We start from the raw sequence: 15,086 nt of genomic DNA, 5'->3' as shown, positions 1-15,086 counted from the left end.
AGAATAGAATTGTTAAATCTGCGCTGCTGGTAGTGTATTCACAATAGATCCTATATACAGTACAGACCGAAAGTTTGGACACACCTTCTCATTCAAAGATTTTTCTGTATTTTCAGGACTATGAAAATTGTACATTCACACTGAAGGCATCAAAACTATTAATTAAAACATGTGGAATTATATATTTAACAAAAAAGTGTGACCTGGCCTCCACATTCACCAGACCTGAACCCAATCGAGATGGTTTGGGGTGAGCTGGACCGCAGAGTGAAGGCAAAAGGGCCAACAAGTGCTAAGCATCTCTGGGAACTCCTTCAAGACTGTTGGAAGACCATTTCCAGTGACTACCTCTTGAAGCTCATCAAGAGAATGCCAAGAGTGTGCAAAGCAGTAATCAAAGCAAAAGGTGGCTATTTGGAAGAACCTAGACTATAAGACATATTTTCAGTTGCTTCACACTTTTGTAAGTATATAATTCCATATGTGTTAATTCAGAGTTTTGATGCCTTCAGTGTGAATGTACAATTTTCCTAGTCATGAAAATACAGAAAAATCTTTGAATGAGAAGGTGTGTCCAAACTTTTGGTCTGTACTGTACAGTCATGACCAAAAGTATTGACACCCCTGCAATTCTGTCACATAATACTCAGTTTCTTCCTGAAAGTTCCTGAATTTGTGTGCAAACACAAATTTTTTGGTATTATTATCTTCATTTAATTTGTCTTAAATGAAAAAAACACAAAAGAGAATGAAGCAAAAAGCAAAACATTGATCTTTTCACACAAAACTCCAAAAATGGGCCAGACAAAAGTATTGGCACCCTCAGCCTAATACTTGGTTGCACAACCTTTAGCCAAAATAACTGCGACCAACCGCTTCCGGTAACCATCAATGAGTTTCTTACAATGCTCTGCTGGAATTTTAGACCATTCTTCTTTGGCAAACTGCTCCAGGTCCCTGATATTTGAAGGGTGCCTTCTCCAAACTGCCATTTTTAGATCTTTCCACAGGTGTTCTATGGGATTCAGGTCTGGACTCATTGCTGGCCACCTTAGAAGTCTCCAGTACTTTCTCTCAAACCATTTTCTAGTGCTTTTTGAAGTGTGTTTTGGGTCATTGTCCTGCTGGAAGACCCATGACCTCTGAGGGAGACCCAGCTTGTGTTGGTAGTCTTCAGACTTCATAATGCCATGCACACAGTCAAGCAGTCCAGTGCCAGAGGCAGCAAAGCAACCCCAAAACATCAGGGAACCTCCACCATGTTTGACTGTAGGGGCCGTGTTCTTTTCTTTGTATGCCTCTTTTTTCTCCTGTAAACTCTATGTTGATGCCTTTGCCCAAAAAGCTCTACTTTTGTCTCATCTAGCCAGAGAACATTCTTCCAAAACGTTTTAGGCTTTTTCAGGTAAGTTTTGGCAAACTCCAGCCTGGTTTTTTTATGTCTCGGGGTAAGAAGTGGGGTCTTCCTGGGTCTCCTTCCATACAGTCCCTTTTCATTCAGACGCCAAAGGATAGTACGGGCTTACACTGTTGTACCCTTGGACTGCAGGGCAGTTTGAACTTGTTTAGATGTTAGTTGAGGTTCTTTATCCAACATCCGCACAATCTTGCGTTGAAATCTATTGTCAATTTTTCTTTTCCGTCCACATCTAGGGAGGTTAGCCACAGTGCCATGTTCTTTAAACTTCTTGATGACACTGCGCACGGTAGACACAGGAACATTCAGGTCTTTGGAGATGGACTTGTAGCCTTGAGTTGCTCATGCTTCCTCACTATTTGGTTTCTCAAGTCCTCAGACAGTTCTTTGGGCTTCTTTCTTTTGTCCATGCTCAATGTGGTACACACAAGGACCCAGGACAGAGGTTGAGTCAACTTTAATCCATGTCAACTGGCTGGAAGTGTGATTTAGTTATTGCCAACACCTGTTAGGTGCCACAGGTAAGTTACAGGTGCTGTTAATTACACAAATTAGAGAAGCATCACATGATTTTTCGAAGAGTGCCAATACTTTTGTCCACCCCCTTTTTTATGTTTGGTGTGGAATTATATCCAATTTGGTTTTAGGACAATTCTTTTTGTGTTTTTTTCATTTAAGACAAATTAAATGAAGATAATAATACCAAACAATTTGTGTTTGCAATCATTTTCAGGAAAAAAATGAGTATTATCTGACAGAATTGCAGGGGTGTCCTCAGGAGAACCACAACAGAGTAACTTCTTATAAGTTCTTCTTATAAGATATGCAAATGGTCCTTTTTAGATAATGATACCTCCAAACTTCTAACCAGGATGTCTGGCTGCCTCCACACTATGGTCTTGACTTCTTATTTGTCAAGACCATGGTTTGGAGGCTACCAGACCTCCTGGTTAGAATTACACAATGAGGAGACCACACCCCTTTGAATGGATTTAGTACCCACAATAAAATGTGTCCCCCCACCTTGTATACGTTTCCTTTATTTTACATATTCCCAGTCCTAAGAATAAATGCTTAAAGAATATTAATCTACTACCCCTCGATGTCTGATCAGTTGGGATCAGACCCCCTTCCCATCTAATGTTGTGCCGTGAAGTGCAGCTAATTCTTTAGTACTATTTAGATTTTGTTGATGCTAAACTGGTTTACATGAGGGTATATAAAACAGATCACAAATAGTCTTTTATGCTCAGCAGCGACCAGTGATAAATATCTAGTAATTTATATTAATTTTACCCTCACCGCAAAAAAAAACAGTTACATAATTCTTATAGGATTAGTTATGACGCTCATCAGTTTATTTGAGTACAAATGTAACTCCTGCTCTCAAAATTAACCAAGTAGCAAAATAGGACAGACCGTTTGAGGGTAATTTATTGTGTTATTACCAGGAGATATAGAAATATTATTTAAATTTTCTTGTAAACTGACGAGCTCTCTGCACTGAATCACAAAGAAAAACAAGCTCCCTCACCGGCTGTGAAATTCTATATTCCCAGAAGGCACACAGTGTAATGTATATCTGCTTTACGGAATACAGAAAAACAACAACAGGTAATTTATTCCGCTGAATTTTTTTTGCTAATGATTGCAGAGTTGAAACAGTCGGGTTTTAGATGAAAGGAAAATGAATTTTTGTGGAATTTTCAGATTTCGCCTCTTAGCTTACAATTATACATGGGAAAATGTATTCTTGTTTAGGCATCATATATGCGACTTTCATGGTCTAAGTATGTATCGCAACGCCTGAATCAGCTGAGGATCTCCTGAGCTGAACTCAATAACGTCATATTCATGTTTGAGGCTGTTGAGTCCAGGTCAGGAGACATTGCAATCCTTATCCTGACCATGAAAGATAGAAGTGTGAAATCGGTCTTGGACACCGGTGTACCCGCATCATTTTTGCAGCAGAAGACACTACAGGAAACTGCCAGCATTGGTTTCCCTGAAGCATCTTTCCTGAAGTCCAACTGGACATCTTTTGTGGCGGCAAAGCCACCAATATATAAAGAAACAAAAAAAAAAACATTCCACACATAACCTAGTGGCATCTTCCAAGCAGACAACACCTAAAAAAATGGCCAGAACACTTCTTGGTTTTCAGAACCTGAATCAATTAGAAGTGGTAAAAGATGGAACATCTGCAGGACAAGTTGTTTTTACAGTGCACTGCAAATTTTCATTCTTTTTTTTTTTTTTGCAGTTTTTGAACGCCTTTTCAGGTTGGTTCCAGGTGGAATCGATCTGAAAATGATGTCATGTGAGCATCCCATTATAGCCATATATTATGACTGGTAGATAAAGTCTAATATTTTCTGATGTTAAATCTCTTGCTAACTACTGAAACAGCAAGAGAGGTCTTAGACAGCTTTTTCTGTGAACAGACTGCCGAGGAAGGCGGTGAATCACTGAGTACAACCGCCCACTGGACTATCATTGGAATTTTTGTGCTTTAGAGGTAGAGAAGCCGTAAAACAAACTATTACTCAAAATATAGAAAACAGACACAGTTATTTTTATTGCTACATCTACTCAACCTCAAGAACTACTACATCTACATAAACTCAACCTCAGGAAATACAACATCTACATCTACTCAACCTCAAGAACTATTACATCTATATTATACTCAACCTCAAGAATAACTACATCTACATTTACTCAACCTCAAGAACTACTACATCTACATATACTCAACCTCAAGAATAACTACATATACTCAACCTCAAGAACTACTACATTTACATTCACTCAACCTCAAGAATAACTACATCTACATTTACTCAACCTCAAGAACTACTTCATCTACATATACTCATCCTCAAGAATAACTACATCTACATTTACTCATCCTCAAGAATAACTACATCTACATTTACTCATCCTCAAGGATAACTACATCTACATTTACTCAACCTCAAGAACGACTACATCTACATATACTCAACATCTGAACTAATTATCTTTCCTCCATCTCAAATATCTTCCCTACCTGATCTACCTATCAAAATAAATTAAATCACACTTTCCCCTGTCCCCACAATCTGCTGCCTCAGAGTAACCCTGGATTCTGCCCTGTCCTTCAAACCGCACATCCAAGCTCTCGCCACCTCCTGTCGCCTCCAGCTCAAAAATATTTCCAGAATCCGTCCTTTCCTCAACCCTCACTCTACCAAAATGCTTGTGCATGCCCTAATCATCTCCCGCCTTGACTACTGCAACATTCTCCTCTGTGGCCCACCTTCTAACACTTTCGTGCCACCTCCAGTCCGTCCTTAACACTGCTGCCCGACTAATTAATCTCTCTCCCTGCTACACTCCTGCTTCCCCCCTCTTTGCAAATTCCTTCACTGGCTCCCAATTTCCCAGCGTATCCAGATTAAACTACTAACACTGACCTACAAAGCCATCCATAACCTTTCTCCTCCGTGTATTTCCAAACTAATCCCTCAATATCTTCCCTCACGTAATCTCTGGTCCTCCAAAGATTTCTTTCTCTCCTCCATGCTTATTCGCTCCTCACCCAATCGCCTCCAAGACTTCTCCCGAATATCCCCCATCCTCTGGAATTCTGAGCCCCAACACATCCTGTTATCCACCACATTTGGATCCTTCAAAAGAAACCTGAAAACCCACCTCTTCAAAGAAGCTTACAACCTGTAATGACCACACGGCCACCTCAACACCATCGGAACTACTGCAACCCTCGACCTACTGTCTCCTTCCCCATAATCCTGTAGAATGTAAGCCCGCAAGGGCAGGGTCCTCTTCCCTCTGTATCAGTCTGTCATTGCTACTATTGTTTACTGTAAGTGATCTTTGCATTTTGATGTAACCCCTTCTCATGTACAGCACCATGGAATTAATGGTGCTATATAAATAAATAATAATAACAATAATAATAATTATAATAATGCTCAACATCAAGAACTACTACATCTTACATTTACTCAACCTCAAGAACTACTACATCTACATATACTCAACCTCAAGAACAACTACATTTACTCAACCTCAAGAACTACTACATCTACATTTACTTAACCTCAACAACTACTACATCTGCAACCACCGCACCACATACACACGTGGTGAAAATTATTGGTACCCCTCGTTTAATGACAGTAAAACCCACAATGGTCACAGAAATAGCTTGAATCTGACAAACATAATAGTAAATAATAATCTATGTAAAAAAACAAATGAAAGTCAGACATTGCTTTTCAACCATGCTTCCACAGAATAAAAAAAAAATAAAATTCATGAAATAGGCCTGGACAGAAATGATGGTATAATATTTTGTTGCACAACCTTTTGAGGCAATCACTGCAATCAAGTGATTCCTGTAACTGTCAATGAGACTTCCGCACCTCTCGACAGGTATTTTGGCCACTCCTCAAGACCAAACTGCTCCAGTTGTCTCTTGTTTAAAGGTTGCCTTTTCCAGACGGCTTGTTTCATCTCTTTCCAAAAATGCTCAATAGGATTTAGGTCAGGGCTCATAGAAGGCCACTTCAGAATAGTCCAATGTTTTCTTCTTAGCCATTCTTGGATGTTTTTAGCTGTATGTTTTGGGTCATTATCCTGTTGCAAGACCCATGACCTGAGACTGAGACCAAGCTCTCTGATACTGGGCAGCACATTTCTCTCTAGAATCCCTTGATATTCTTGAGATTTCATTGTACCCTGCATAGATTCTAGACATCCTGTGCCAGATGCAGCACAGCAGCCCCAGAATATAACAGAGCCTCCTCCATGTTTCACAGTAGGGTCAGCGTTCTTTTCTTGATATGCTTCATTTTTCCATCTGTGAAGATAGAGATGATGTGCCTTGCCAAAAAGTAAAATTTTTGTCTCATCTGTCCATAGGACATTCTCCCAGAAGCTTTGTGGCTTGTCAACATGTAGTTAGGCAAATTCCACTCTGGCTTTTTTATGATTTTTTTTCAACAATGGTGTCCTCCTTGGTCGTCTCTCATGAAGTCCACTTTGGCTCATTCAACGACGGATGGCGCAATCTGACAATGATGTTCCTTGAGCTTGAAGTTCACCTTTAGTCTGTTTAGAAGTTTTTCTGGGTTCTTTTGTTACCAATTCGTATTATCCGTCTCTTTGATTGTAATCAATTTTCCTCCTGCGCCACGTCCAGGGATGGTGGCTACAGTCCCATGGATCTTACATTTCTGAATAATATGTGCAACTGTAGTCACAGGAACATCAAGCTGCTTGGAGATGGGCTTATAACTTTTACCTTTAACATGTTTGTCTATAATTTTCTTTCTTATCTCCTGAGACAACTCTTTCCTTTGCTTCCTCTGTTCCATGTTGAGTGTGATACACGCCATGTCACCAAACAGCACAGTGAGTATCTGTAGCCCTATATACAGGCCACTCACTGATTCCAAGATTGTAGACACCTGTGATGCTAGTTAGTGGACACACCGCGATTTAACATGTCACTTTTGTCACATTATTTTCAAGGGTGCCATAATTTCTGTCCAGGCCTATTTAATGAGTTTTATTTTTTTTTAAATTCTGTGGAAGCATGGTTGAAAAACAATGTCTGACTTTCATTTGTTTATTTACATAGATCTTTTATTTATTATTACTTTTGTCAGATTCAAGTTATTTCTGTGACCATTGTGGGTACCAACAATTTTGACCACGTGTGTGTGTACCTGTAGTTCCGACATCGGGTGTATATAAATAATTAGAGGGACCTACCTGACGTATTTTTAAGTTTGTTTCACCATCAAGGTTGGATGTTTCGATGTAGCACATGGCCTGCGGCTCACTGGGAAAGCAAGAAAGTCACGTTAGAAGAAACACATTTACATTGAAATTGTGCAGCCACTTGAGCCAGAGACACAAAGATCAATTCTCTGCTAATTGCAGCGGTTGCTAATTGGAATGTTGATAATAATATTTGTATTAGCCATCACTTGCTAATCTTTTTCTCATGAGATGCAACACTCTCAGGGAGTACAACGTTAATTAAGATCGGTCATGAAGATTTCACCTCCTTTGGCTCTTGTAAAAACAAATCCAAAATTCAGGGAAGCCAAGGCACCAAAACCGCAGGTTCTTGATTAAAAAATTTGAACTTTATTCCATTTTTGTTAAAACCGGAAGACAAAGCAGGCAATGTTTTGGCTATAATTGGCCTTTCTCAAGCCTAAAAAATACTGTACTTTTTTAAAAAAAGAGCTGTATTTTGTTAGGCCTGCTTTGTCTTCCCCTTCTAACTAATATGGAATAAAGTTAAATTTTTTTATCAAGAAACTGCAGTTTTTGTGCCTGAGATTCTTTGAATTTTCTACGTTTAATTTGGACGTTGTGGGAGCTAAGAACCAGTATGATCAATAGTGCATATGAATCTAATATCGGACTGAGCAAAGACAAATCCAGCCATACATTTAGTTAAATAGTCCGTTCCTTCATTACTAAGAAAACTGAGTTTAAATCAATATACAAATGAAGTGGAAGCTATTCCCATCCCTCTGTCACTCCAGCTCTATTCCCAGTACAGTGCCGCCTCCTCCTGCATTATTGACAGCTGCTATGCTGTGTAACTTCAGTCAAATGAGGTGTCAATGAAGCTGAAAATGGCATCGCTGGGTGAGAAATAGTGATGGACTCACAGAGGCTTGAGTAGAGCTTCCAAGTGCCAAAAGCACTTCAGCCTCATTTGCATATGTATTCAAAAGCTGATTTTTCAGCAACTCAGGCACGGAATGCTAGTTAAAGGAATATATATGGAATTGTCTTTACAAGAGCTGCATGTGCTTATAAATAGTTTGGGGGTGAAATCCTGCTGACAGATTCCTTTTAAGGGGTTTTCCACACTTATCAATTGATGACCTTAGGATACATGATTATCATCGGAATGGTGGGGTATGACTACTATGGAAATGAACAAGAGCAGCACTGCAGAATCCAAGATGGACAGTGCACAGTGTCTGGAGCTGTGCTGTTTGGCACACTTCATGGTTTACATTCGACACTGAAAACAGCTGATCGGTGAGGTGTAGTGGTATTTGACTATTGCATGTTGATAGAATTTTGGCAATGTTGTTCTGTATTGTTGTTTTGTAAGGGACTATTGTTTACCACGGATATTAAGGCATTGCTTTAATTTGCAGTCATAATGTCATGATCCGTTCCAGGGTTTATTAGTGTCTGCCCTTTTTACTGGACACTTTACTGGACACTTTTTACTGGACACTCAAGGGTTAACTTTGCTCTGCCTCATTCTGGGTTCAGGTTTGCTATTTAGCTCCCATGAATCTTGCTGGCAGTGTCAGATATAGTTCTGCCCTCGGTGTGTTAACCTGATCTTGCTGGTAGCTCTTGATTTGCCCTGCTGTGAACCCTGACTTGTCCTGTGTCTGTTAACTCCCTCTGTCTGCCCTTTTCCCAGTATTTCTCTGTCTGTTTGTCTGCTTGATTCTCCGGTTCTGATCTCCTAGCTTGGTTATTTACTTCGTTGCTGTTTGTCCCTATTGTACCATATATTGCCCGTTCTGGTTTACTGATCTCTGGCTACGTTCTGACTATCCATCTGTCTAATCCTATTATACTGTTGTGCTATCTCGTGCTTTTGACTCAGCTTGTCTGACCACTCTCTCGCCACTTGGTGGCGTCTGTTTTGCTGTCCTGTGTGTGCAGTCTCACTTTCCTCTCAAGCTCCCCCTGGTGGACGTTGCGCTGTACTGCACTGCAGCAGCCTGACATTATAGCTGACCAATACATTTAAAAGGGCAGACACTAATAAAGCCTGGAACGGATCATGACACATAAAGTTCTGTATTTTGGCATAAAGTTTACACAGCATTGAACACAATATAGTGGAATTACTCAGGTGCTATAAAGTGCTTTTCAGTGATATAGCTAGTAATATTTGAGAACTGCATGCCTTGATCATTTCACACAACTTAGCAATAAATGATCTACTGTTTAAATCAGGTTTCATTATTTGCTTTTTTGTTTTACATATCACTATCTATATAAAAAATTAATTATTGTAATTTGTACACTGACGTCCTGGTCTAATTCTATCCTTATACGTCCTGCTCCATCCTAAAGACTTTTCAGCAGTCTCCTCATCACAAACAAAATGACAATGACAGCTAGCACCTCAATATAAGGTGGATTACACAGGATTCATAGTTCAAAATAGGCGTTATCACAGCTCACCTCCTCCCTTTCTCTTCACAATGACATTTTCTCATACAGGTGCATGCTTAAATCAGAAGCTCAGAAGATATATATATATATATATATATATATATATATATATACACACACAGGGGTCTATTGTTGCTATGTTTATGTGCCAAACAACAAGTAGGTGTCTCAAAATTGGGCAAAATTTGAAAATTTCAAGATTTTTTTTTAATATACTGTATATAGATCATGAAATAAAAAAGCAAACAAACATCAAGTTAAACATAAAACATTTTACTCTAAAAAACCCAATTTAAATATTAATCTATTCTAATTACGGTATTTATTTCCTTTCATTGTTGCTTATAAACAAACATTATTTGTGTATAACACAAACATTGTAAGGAAAAGGCAGACAGAAATATACCAGATACATGACAACAAATGAAAAATCACAAACTACGTCAGCGATAGCGAATGCACTACATGACTCCAAAACATGCAGAATGTCTCCACTGAAATGAAGAGTGTTTTGCATTATTATTGCTATTAAATATTAAAGATAGCAAATGATTATCGTTATTGACATGGTTTTGAGCATCCAGATGTTTTTTTAACTTAATTCATCGTTTGCAAATGTTCAAAATGATGTAACTTTCTGGTGTTTTTTTTTACTCCAGAATCCTTTCTCTTTACGCTGAACATAAAGATTGGCAGAATATTCTATGGCTCTTTGCTCTAAAAAGGCGCAAAAAAAAGGACATTTAAATTTGGTTCAGTTTATCAAACATCGTGTGCCCTTTTTCAAGAATTTGTCTGCTAAATTATAAGAGCAAAAAGCCGGGACAAAAAAATGGCTTAAAAAAAAAAACCCTGCAAATGATGCATTGGGGCTATGGATTTTCACTAGTAATGCTGGAGTTCTGAACGGTCATGATAATATTGTTTTAACCAGGGGTTTAATTAGTTATTTTAGAGCGCTATAGCAACATGTGTAATGTGTCTCCTCTACAATGAAATGACCACCTACTGCAGAAACCGGGTCCAAAGCATGTCATTGTACGGGTCTTCTTCATAGTTCGCAGCACATATGCTGTAGATGGAGAGCGAACGCTGGGAGCATTTTCATGCCCGCCATATGGGCTGCAACTTGATGGCCATTAGAGAGCTGGGATGCATGATGTTGCCTAATCATGAGGATGCTGAGTGAAGCATTTAACCATCCAGTTTGGAGTCAAGGAGCAAGAAGAGTAGACGGTCAAGAAGAGTAGACGGTCATTTACGCAGCCTTGGGGAGGGGGCAACTGCTTTTATGTTTCTCTTACAGCCAATTGTGCAGAGAGTTATAAGAGCCTGCACGTAACTGCTTGAACGGGGAGTGATGGGCTGAATCCATTCAACAGATAAATATTAGGAGCGGTGCATTTTGAAAACCCAGCTTTTGGTGGGACAAGACACCCAGGAGATGATGGTTGACATCTCTACGTTATGAGAATATCACAAACCAGGTTTAAACATTTTTATACTTTGAGGCTAAGTTCCCATAAGTATTTGAGTTTTTGATATTGCTGATTTTCTGCACCAATTATCTAAATTATGTTACTTTCATTTTTTTTCTACATGCGTTTTTATATCGTTTTTGCCTTTTTTTGGTTCATCATGTTTAAAAGGGAACCTGGTAGCTGATACATGAAGCCTGATCCTCAGACGACATATATGAGGCACTGGCTGTATGACTTAAGCCATGTACGTTTGACTCTGAAATTCTCACGAGGGTGTGACATCCCCCAGGAAGACCTGGAGTTAGACAGTCATGTCGGGTAAAGAATCGCAGGTCTTCTTTAGAAATAGTTTGAGTTGTGTCCCATATTAAATGGATTTAGTTTCATCTGGTGCTGAAGAGGTTAAAGTCCCTTTCTATGCTTGTCAGAAACATGCAGCTCCATTTCAGTTGCTTCTGATCTGGTCATTACCTCTTCCTATAAAAACTGGTCAGACCCTTTGGTCCCTGGCGGTGAAAGATTCCTCTTCCTGTGATGTGTGCTAAATAGGGATGAGCGAATATACTCGTTACTCGAGATTTCTCGAGCACGCTCGGGGGTCCTACGAGTATTTTTTGGTGCTCAGAGTTTTAGTTTTTCTTGCCGCAGCTGAATGATTTACATCTGTTAGCCAGCATAAGTACATGTGGGGGTTGCCTGGTTTCTAGGGAATCCCCACATGTAATCAAGCTGGCTAACAGATGTAAATCATTCAGCTGCGGCAAGAAAAACTAAAACTCCAAGCACTAAAAAATACTGGGAGGACCCCCGAGCATGCTCGAGAAATCTCGAGTAATGAGTATATTCGCTCATCACTAGTAAAGCTAAGTGTTTGGAGAAGAGTTGTTGCAGTAGTGTTCTGTGGTTTGCTGTAATACGTATGTGTTTATCTCCTGGTCCCTGTTCCCATTTAGTTTATTACTCCCTGTCCCTATCCTCCTCCCTATTGTTGGGTTAGTGCTTTTGTATGATAAAGGTTTTCTGTTATCTCTGCTTTGTTTTTGTGTCTTTACATTACATTTCTGTCCTATGTCTCATGGAGTGGAGGAGCGACAGATCAGAGTTTAACAGGAGCATAGTAAGGTCGGAGATTTGGACCTTTCTATCTTCAAAAGTACCCCCGTGACAGGGATAGTTAGGGTCCCAGTTCTAGAGACACTTTGAGAACCCCCTTCCTTACCAAAGACTGTCTCAGCGTGACAGAAATGCTGGTTTGAGGGAAAAACATACTTTAACAGCCACTGGCGACATGTTGTGGATTTCAAATACGCACCACTGGTCTGCTAAATCCATTCCAACAAAGTGGATGGGATTTTTAGAAATTTTCTGCCAACCAAAAAGTCATTGTGAGAACTTAATCTAAAATGGCTGGCTAATTGAAAAATATTAAGTGGTTAATCTGCCCCCAACAAAAAGAAAAAAAGCTTTCCCCTCTCATAGCATAGGGGATAACTTGCGATTGCTTGCTTTTTAGCTGATGGAAGCCAATCACAAGATCAGGGTTCTGGAACCCACTGAACACCGCTCTGCAGATGCTTCTTGAATGCAGCAGAAGTGCATATGCTCGACTTTTGTTCCCTTCATTGTATATGGGACTTTTGGAAATAGTCAAGCACTGTACTCAGCAGGTCCATAAACAATGAATGAAGCCAAGAATGTGCACCTTCATTCAGGACAGGGCTGCAGATACCCCATTCTCATGGTTCCAGAGCCCTGATCATGGGATGGCTGAGGGTTTCCATTCATGAGAAGTACAGCGACAGCTTTTCCTAAGCCGGCATGTAATAAATGCTATACATGATGAGGGCAGACTGGCTGGCTTATTTAAGTAACGTAGCTTAGCCTAACCCTCTTCTTTATCTGTGGACTGGATGTTACAGACAAGGGGGCTGGCTTAGCTATCAGAATGATTCAGTCAGTCAGACATGTTGACATAGGAGACAGGAGTCGGGAACCATGCTACTATTCTAAGATAAAACATCTTTGTGAAAATGAATTAACACATTCTATATTCTTTATTAGGCTATAATCTAAGTAATTTTTTTGTAAGTAATATAGAAATGAAATTTTAAATGCAATATCGAGATAATGCAATAATACATCACTTCATCTCAGTGGAGGTGAGAAAAGAAACACCCAACCATATAACCTCTGACCTTGAAGATAAAATGATCATATCGGCTGGAAGATGCTGCCCATTGGTCACCTTGACAATGTCGCCCACTGCCACCTGTCAGTCCAGGGGCAGCCAAGCAGCAGATAGGAGAGAAAGAAAGTAGACATTGTGTGTCCTTAATCATCACTCACACCATTAGTTCTTCCAAGGAGCAAAGCAAAGTATAATAAAACACCCGCTTACAAGTCCAGGAGGACACAAGACAAAACATGGATGGTTAATTAATAGCATAAGTGCCATGTACAATGAGCAGTAACCAATAACAATCGTTAAAAGTCCAATATTCTGTACACTTTGAAAAATCATGAATAAACGTTTTATGACATCTAAAGTATGGCCATGAGTAGGTAAAGAAAGAAATTAATAAAATAAGCATTACGTAGCCAATGAATCCTCTTGTTGCACCAATTGCCTCGGTGGTCACACCAACAATGCAGGAATGGCATCTAGTTCATCTTTCATGTGACTGCTTCAACCAATCCCTGGCTTCAGTGGTCACATGATGTCGATGTAACCGCCACCACTGAGGCCAGTGATTGGCTGCAGGAAAAGCAGGGACAACTGGAATTACTGTACGGGAACTGCAAAGGGTTCTGCAGTTAGAGAGGTTGTCCACTACATCGACTCAGTTAATGTTTTTGCCATAACCGCCTAAGGATAAATGAACCCCATATAACTTTTCTGCCAATTTTCAAGATGTTTTATACCTTTCTGGTTTACTTCCTGTGCCCTGACACCAGTTCTGGTTTACAGACATCTCTTCCTCTTCAGGATCCTCTGCTGCCTTCTAGCTACATTACCCACCAGCCCTTGCACTGGGCTGAACGTGAGCATATGAATTCCAGCTCTACGGTGTGCAGAAAAATAAAATTTCATAGGAATCCAAAAGGTAAACTTCAGACATCAAATGTTACATATAAAAATCCATAAAACCATTGTAAGACTATACATTTCAGATGAGAACTATTCTTAATCATGATCAGGGATGGTTCTCATCTGAAACATGTAGCTCTACATTGTTTTTCTGGATTTCGGTACATGACATTTGAGATATACAGTACAGTGGGTACGGAATGTATTCAGACCCCTTTAAATTTTTCACTCTTTGTTTCATTGCAGCCATTTGGTAAATTCAAATAAGTTCATTTTTTTCTCATTAATGTGCACTCTGCACCCCATCTTGACTGAAAAAAACAGAAATGTCGAAATTTTTGCAAATTTATTAAAAAAAAGAAAAACTGAACTATCACATGGTCATAAGAATTCACCCTTTGCTCAGTATTGAGTAGAAGCACCCTTTGAGCTAGTACAGCCATGAGTCTTCTTGGGAATGATGCAACAAGTTTTTCACACCTGGATTTGGGGATCTTCTGCCATTCTTCCTTGCAGATCCTCTCCAGTTCCGTCAGTTTGGATGGTGAACGTTGGTGGACAGCCATTTTCAGGTCTCTCCAGAGATGCTCAATTGGGTTTAGGACAGGGTTCTGGCTGGGCCAGTCAAGAATGGTCACATACTTGTTCTGAATCCACTCCTTTGTTATTTTAGCTGTGTGATTAGGGTCAGTGTCTTGTTGGAAGGTGAACTTTCGGCCAAGTCTGAGGTCCAGAGCACTCTGGAAGAGGTTTTCATCCAGGATATCTCTGTACTTGGCCGCATTCATGTTTCCTTCAGTGACAACAAGTCGTCCTGTCCCTGCAGCTGAAAAACACCCCCATAGCATGATGC

General features: G+C 39.8%; 1 protein-coding gene across 3 annotated transcripts in view; it reads right to left on the bottom strand.

The window, feature by feature from the left end:
- ATP8A2 (ATPase phospholipid transporting 8A2) overlaps positions 1-15,086 on the bottom strand; it is a 1,056,467-nt gene that overhangs the window by 771,882 nt on the left and 269,499 nt on the right. For 2 of the 3 annotated variants that reach the window (XM_069759054.1, XM_069759055.1), the window contains 2 exons: positions 13,341-13,414; positions 7,202-7,271 (listed from right to left, as the gene is read on the bottom strand). In XM_069759054.1, coding sequence (XP_069615155.1) covers positions 7,202-7,271; positions 13,341-13,414 — 144 coding nt within the window. The remainder of the gene's footprint in view (positions 1-7,201; positions 7,272-13,340; positions 13,415-15,086) is intronic. The other variant, XM_069759056.1, reaches the window with a different exon arrangement.

Source organism: Ranitomeya imitator, chromosome 3 (assembly GCF_032444005.1).
Source record: "Ranitomeya imitator isolate aRanImi1 chromosome 3, aRanImi1.pri, whole genome shotgun sequence".
NCBI lineage: Eukaryota > Metazoa > Chordata > Amphibia > Anura > Dendrobatidae > Ranitomeya > Ranitomeya imitator.
This window is presented reverse-complemented; position numbering and strand designations above follow the sequence as displayed.